The sequence below is a fragment of the Gossypium arboreum genome, unplaced genomic scaffold, assembly GCF_025698485.1.
Source record: "Gossypium arboreum isolate Shixiya-1 unplaced genomic scaffold, ASM2569848v2 Contig00359, whole genome shotgun sequence".
Taxonomy (NCBI): domain Eukaryota; kingdom Viridiplantae; phylum Streptophyta; class Magnoliopsida; order Malvales; family Malvaceae; genus Gossypium; species Gossypium arboreum.
The window spans coordinates 957-7,767 of NW_026440475.1; the positions used below are offsets into that span (position 1 = coordinate 957).

Genomic DNA, 6,811 nt, shown 5'->3' on the forward strand with positions numbered 1-6,811 from the left:
CTATAAAATCCAACTAAAACTCTCATGATAAAAGAAAAAAACTCAACTAAAACTCTATCATATTTCGACAATTTTAATTAAAATAAAATACAAACCTTACGATAATTTTAGTTAAAATAATCAAAATACTTTCATCTTAATCAAATTACTAATATTATTTACTACTTTCAAGAGTTATAATACAATTAAATCTTTTAATTGTTTCAATTTAATCTTAACTCAAACCTATTTGAGTTCACTTCCAAGTGTATTATTGATCTATAAATAGTCAATTGATTCATTCGTATTTTATCATATCAATTTATTCAAGTTTTGTTTGTTTTTTTTTTTCCAATGATGAATTTCAAAAGTATTACGTTTTTTGCTGTGCTTCTGTCATGCTTTTTGGTCTCAAAAGCTGAAAAAGTTGAAGTTGTGGTTGAAGGAGCAACTTCCATTGCTCAAACCGATGAAGATTTTATTTGTGTTACCCTTGATTGGTGGCCTACAAACAAGTGTGATTACGATCAATGTCCATGGGGTCAAGCTGGACTTTTTAATTTGGTAATTTTATTTTATTTTTTTAGTATATATTGATTAAAGGCTATTTATTTACTTAGATGTTTATTATTTTGTATTATTTATTCCATTTGTAGGATTTGAAGAACAAGATTCTTGAAAAGGCTGTAAAAGGTGAGTATTGAAGTTATTCCAATGAATGTTTTGTTTACTTATTTATTTATTTTTTTGCTGACATGAGCAGCTTCTAATATGATAATTAATGTTGGTGAATAAATTATGGTTTCAGCATTTCATCCTTTGAGAATTAGAGTTGGAGGTTCAATGCAAGATCAAGTGGTGTACAATGTTCGAAATAATATTAAGAATTGCAAACCATTCGAAAAACAAGACAAAGGCTTCTTATTTGGTTTCTCCATTGGATGTCTTGACATGAAGAGATGGGATGAACTCAATGAGTTTTTCAATCAAACTCGGTATAAATTTATGACATATATGTTATTTTTAAATAATAATTACGATATCAGCTATTCATGTTATTTTTATGTTGCAGAGCTAAAGTTACATTTGGTTTAAATGCTCTTATCGGAAGAAAAGAGTCTGAAACTGAAAAGACTCTTTGGGTTGGTGATTGGTATTCACATAATGCTCGAGATCTCATGCGTTATACAATTTCTAAAGGATATAAAATTGACTCTTATGAATTAGGTATTTGATTAATATCAATATTTTTAAGTTTTCAAATTAGTTTATATATGATTGAATCTCATGAAATGCAATTTTATTTTCTTTTTTTAGGAAATGAATTGTGTGGAGTAGGAGTTAGTGCTAGGATTGAAGCTAAACAATATGCAAAAGATATGGCAACACTTAAAAATCTTGTAAAAGAGATGTATCCAAATCCTAAAACTCAACCTAAGGTTTTAGGCCCGGGAGGTTTCTATGACAAGAAATGGTTCGATACTTTTTTGGATGCTTCAGGACATGACGTTATTGATGGAGTTACACATCATATTTATAATCTCGGACCCGGTATCTATCTGTATATCAATTAAAATATTTTTTATTATTTATTGTTGTTCCATGATTTGTTTAATTTTATTGATGATTAATGCAGGTAATAACCCAGATGTGGTTCGTCGTGTCCAAGATCCATTTTTCTTGACTCAAATTGCTCAAACATTTAAAGATGTTTCAAATGCTATTGACAAATTTGCACCATGGTCTGGTGCATGGGTTAGTGAATCGGGTGGAGCTTATAACAGTGGCGGCCAATTAGTATCTTATACATTTGCATTTGGCTTTTGGTAAGTGCTTTTCATATCTTTTGTTAGTTTATTATTTTTAAGTCCCTGTTAAAATATAATGATTAACTTATGACTCCAACAGGTACTTGGACCAATTGGGAATGACATCAGTTTATAACCACAAAGTTTATTGCAGACAAGCTTTGACCGGGGGCAATTACGCTCTTCTTAATACTACTACATTCATTCCTAATCCAGATTATTACGGGTATCTTTCATATATTTTCCACCGTATTTGTTGTTAATTTCATTTGTTTTAACTTTATTTGTTAAAATATCTTTTGCAGTGCGCTTTTGTGGCATAGAGTTATGGGGAGTAAAGTTCTTTCCGTCACGCATAAGGGTTCTCCATATTTGCGTGTATACTCTCATTGTGCCAAAAAGGAGGTAATTTTTATTATTTTGGTTGTCTCAATTAATTTTAATTTAAGTTTTTATTTATTAAATATTTGTTTGGTTGCAGCCCGGGGTTTCTTTTGTTTTCATCAACTTATCAAAAAATACCTCATTTGAAATTGATCTTTTCCATGATCTAAATTTACATGGTGGGAGTCCAAATTTTGAATTTAAAGGACGTAAAGAGCGAGAAGAGTATCATTTGACACCAAAAGATGGGAATATATTAAGCAGTGTTGTATTGTTGAACGGAACACCACTGGAACTTTCAGTCTCGTTGGAGATACCAGAGTTGAAGCCGAAGCTTGTGGATGGTTTGAAACCCATTAGCATCGTTGCTCATTCAATCGCATTCGTAACCATTAGAGATTTCAATGCACCTGCATGTTCTTAGTATTTTATTTCTTTTAGGGACAAAATTTATTGATTTTATTCATTAGGCAAATTTAGGATTTTTGGTTTTTGAGTTACAAGATTTATTAATTTTGTTCATTAGGTCAATTTAGGTTATCATATTATTGTTTAATTTTTAATTTGTTCCTTCTTATTAAAATAAATTATTCTTTTTTATTATTTCAATACCTAAGATCATTTGAAGGTAATGGGACATGAATATTCTGTATAATTTTATACTGAAACTTGCGTTTTATGATTATGGTAGCAATTACAATAAATTTGTACATGTCAACAAGCAAAAAGTCAACAGACACCATTATTTTAAATACTATTGATGTTAATTAAAGTCAAGCGAAATCTGGACAAAAAATACTATTGATGTTATTGTCAAGCATTTGGAAAAAATGTGGAGCATAATGTTTTAAAATAAAAAATTCCAACCCAAAGTGGAGGAACTATTTATACTGCACTTTATTTCTTGTTGATCAACAGATCACTTTGAAATCCATATCAATCTCATCAATTAAGAAATTGATTCAGGTTGATGGAGTTATTGAAAAAGCATTCAAAACTTTCCAGCTTTTTTTTTCTTGTTTACGTTGAAGTTATAATTCTTCTCTCATGCTTCAACTCCCACTGTCTTAACTTGCTTGGTTTAGCAGACCCTGTAGTTAGTGGAAACGCCACTGATAAACAAGCTTTACTCGAGTTCAAAGCCAAGATAACTGGTGATCAGCTCAATGTTATGGAGTCGTGGAATAGGTCCATTCACTTCTGTCAATGGCATGGCGTTACATGCGGTCGCAAGCATCAGAGAGTCACCAAATTGGATCTACAATCCCTCAAACTCTCGGGATCTTTATCACCACACATTGGAAATATGAGCTTCCTTAGGGTGCTGAATCTTATGGACAACAGCTTCTATAACCAGATTCCTCAAGAGATTGGTGGTTTAAGGAGACTGGAAACATTATATCTGACCAACAACTCCATAAGTGGTGAAATTCCTTCCAATTTATCTTCTTGTTCTAAGCTCACAATAGTTCGTATGGCAGGCAACCGGCTAACAGGAGAAATACCTGCTTTTCTGGGTTTCTTGTCAAACTTGAAAGTCTTGAGTTTTTACAACAACAGTTTGAGAGGGAGTATCCCACCTTCATTGGGTAATTTGTCATCCTTGGAGGAACTTGCCTTGACATATAATGCATTAGATGGGATTATACCTGAAACTCTTGCACAACTAACAAATCTTTCAAGTTTTTTGGCAGCAGCAAATGCAATTTCTGGTACGCTTCCTGTTGCAATGTTCAATCTTTCCAATATTAGGTTCTTTGATATTGGTGAAAATAAGATTCAAGTTAATCTTTATACTGACTTAGCGATCACTATGCCATATGTTGAGTTCTTTTCTGTAAGGGGAAATAAAATCTCCGGACAAATCCCGATTTCAATAACCAATGCCTCAAATCTACACGTACTTCAATTTAATGATAATAGACTTAGTGGAAAGGTGCCTTCCTTGGAGAAGTTGGATAAACTATCTACGCTTCAACTAGCCGTAAACGATTTGGGACATGGGAGAGAAGGTGACTTGAACTTTCTCTGCACTTTAGTCAATAATACCAAATTAGAATTTCTATTTATTAGTGACAATAATTTTGGAGGGGTATTTCCTAAATGCGTCAGCAATTTTTCCAACACCCTTTTACGGTTAGAAATAGACGAGAACAAAATAATGGGAAGAATCCCAGATGGGATTGGTAATCTCGTCAATTTGGAGGCATTATTTGCATCAGAAAACCAGCTGTCGGGTCCCGTACCATTTGAGATTGGGAGGCTTCAAAAGCTAAACAAATTTTTCGCTCATATTAATTTTCTCTCCGGAACTATTCCCCATTCTATTGGAAATTTATCGGCTTTAACAGAAGTTGGTTTAGATTTTAACAATCTTCAGGGCAACATTCCTCCAAGTATAGGCAAATGCCAGAGTTTGCTTGAACTGACTGTTTCTTATAATAATCTTAGTGGACCTATTCCCCCTCAATTACTTGGGGTCTCCTCCATGTCCATAATACTAGACTTATCGTCAAACGATTTGACTGGTGACCTTCCTGTTGAAGTAGGAAATATGAAAAATCTAGATGAACTCTATGTTTCTCAAAATAGGTTATCCGGTTTGCTTCCAAAAACCCTTGTTAGCTGTGTAAGTCTAGAGAAACTGTATTTGGATGGAAATCTTTTTGAAGGACCCATTCCTTCATCTTTGAGTTCACTTAGAGGACTTGAGGCATTAGACGTATCCAACAATAATCTTTCAGGTGAGATTCCAGAATTTCTTGTCAGATTTGGGGCTTTAAGGTACTTAAATCTCTCTTTCAATAATTTTGAAGGAGTGATACCAAGTGGAGGAATCTTTAAGAATGCCAGTGCAACATTTGTTGAAGGAAACAGTAAGCTCTGTGGAGGCATCCCCGAATTACACATGTTAAGATGTAACTTGAAAACATCATCAAGCAATTCTCTGAGATTAAAAGTTGCAATTATTGTTGTGACTTTAGGAGTGACTCTGGCTTTTACTTGTCTCCTCATCTTGTGGTTTAGAAAGAAGAAAGAGAAACAGGCAACAACAACTGGCGTAGAAATTTCGGTTTTACAACTATCATACCAAAGCATCGTAGGGGCTACGGATGGATTCTCCACGCAGAATTTGGTTGGTTCAGGAAGCTTTGGTTCTGTATACAAAGGAGTTCTTGAAGCTAGTGGAGCAGTTATTGCAGTAAAGGTGCTTAATCTTCTGAATCGTGGAGCTTCTAGGAGTTTCCTGGCTGAATGCGAGGCCTTGAAGAACATTCGACATCGAAATCTTGTCAAGGTACTAACAGCTATTTCAGGAGTCGATTATCAAGGCAATGATTTTAAAGCCTTGGTTTATGAGTTCATGGAAAATGGAAGCTTGGAAGACTGGTTGCATCCACTTATTGGCATGAATGAACCAGAGACGGCGAGAAACCTAAACTTCTTCCAAAGAGTAAGTATGGCTATAGATGTTGCTTATGCACTCGAATATCTGCACCATCATTGTGAAGAAGCAATCATTCATTGTGACCTCAAGCCAAGCAATATTCTACTTGATGAGGAAATGGTTGGTCATATAAGTGACTTCGGCTTAGCAAAAATCCTTTCTACGGACAGACTGAACTATTCTGCTAATAAATCAAGCTCCCTTGGACTAAGAGGAACTATTGGTTATGCTGCACCAGGTAATTTCAATTAATTAATTTCTTCAATTATTTAATAGCAAAGCATACAATCTAAAAACACTTTTCCGTATATTAAGTGGGTTTCCCTCTGTAGTTATTTCTATATGTAATTTGTGATGAATTAATTGTAGAATATGGCATGGGAAACGAGTTGTCAACGAAAGGTGATGTATATAGCTTTGGCATTCTTTTGCTAGAGATGTTTACGGGAAAAAGGCCAACCGATGAAGGGTTCAAAGAAGGTTTAAGTCTTCACAATTTTGTCAAGGAAGCTTTGCCCGAACGAGTGACTGACATTATAGATCCCATTCTTCTTCAAGAAAGAATCGAACGAGAATCTCTCAATGAAAATAGCCTAGGGAGTGATAGAGATCTTCGATGCTGGAATTCAATATTTGAAATCGGACTGACTTGTTCTTCAAAATCACCGCATGAGCGTATTGACATGAGTGATGTTGTTACCAAGCTTTGTAAAATTAGAGACAAGCTTCATCCAACTTGATTACGATTTGATATTGGAACTTAAATATATTGCTCAATCACCAGGTGATATTATTTTCTTATCTTAACAAAATACTCAATCATTTAATCACTACTAATTTTGATATGAATGTTGCTTTTAGATGATATGAAGTAGTAAAAGAGGTTTCCTTGCTTTCTTAAGTTGCAGGTATCTATGGTGCCATAAGAATGGACTTGAGAGGTCAGTCTAAGTGCTTGTTTGTTTATGTTTTGTTTCATAAAATGTCGAGGAACTACTTACACTGCACTTTGTTTCTTGTTGATCAACAAAAACTTTGAAATACGTATAGAAATTGATTCAGGTTGATGGAGTTATTGAAAAAGCATTCGAAGCTTTTCAGCTCTTTTTCCTTGTTTACATTGAAGTTATAATTCTTTCTCTCATGCTTCAACTCCCAGTGTCTTAACTTGCTTGGTTTAACAGACCCTGTA

At 34.0% G+C, this 6,811-nt stretch overlaps 2 protein-coding genes across 2 annotated transcripts; both read left to right on the forward strand.

The window, feature by feature from the left end:
• Nucleotides 1–336: 336 nt before the first annotated feature.
• LOC108462276 (heparanase-like protein 2) lies at nucleotides 337–4,669 on the forward strand. Its single transcript, XM_017762247.2, has 11 exons — nucleotides 337–543; nucleotides 636–672; nucleotides 788–974; nucleotides 1,052–1,206; nucleotides 1,297–1,530; nucleotides 1,616–1,805; nucleotides 1,888–2,013; nucleotides 2,093–2,192; nucleotides 2,269–2,587; nucleotides 3,203–4,567; nucleotides 4,623–4,669. Exons 1-11 carry the CDS (start codon nucleotides 337–339, stop codon nucleotides 4,667–4,669), a joined length of 2,967 nt encoding a protein of 988 aa, XP_017617736.2.
• Nucleotides 4,670–4,685: 16 nt separating this feature from the next.
• On the forward strand, nucleotides 4,686–6,420 carry LOC128288962 (probable LRR receptor-like serine/threonine-protein kinase At3g47570). Its single transcript, XM_053024977.1, has 2 exons — nucleotides 4,686–5,857; nucleotides 5,989–6,420. Exons 1-2 carry the CDS (start codon nucleotides 4,726–4,728, stop codon nucleotides 6,357–6,359), a joined length of 1,503 nt encoding a protein of 500 aa, XP_052880937.1. The 5' UTR covers nucleotides 4,686–4,725; the 3' UTR covers nucleotides 6,360–6,420.
• Nucleotides 6,421–6,811: the final 391 nt, after the last annotated feature.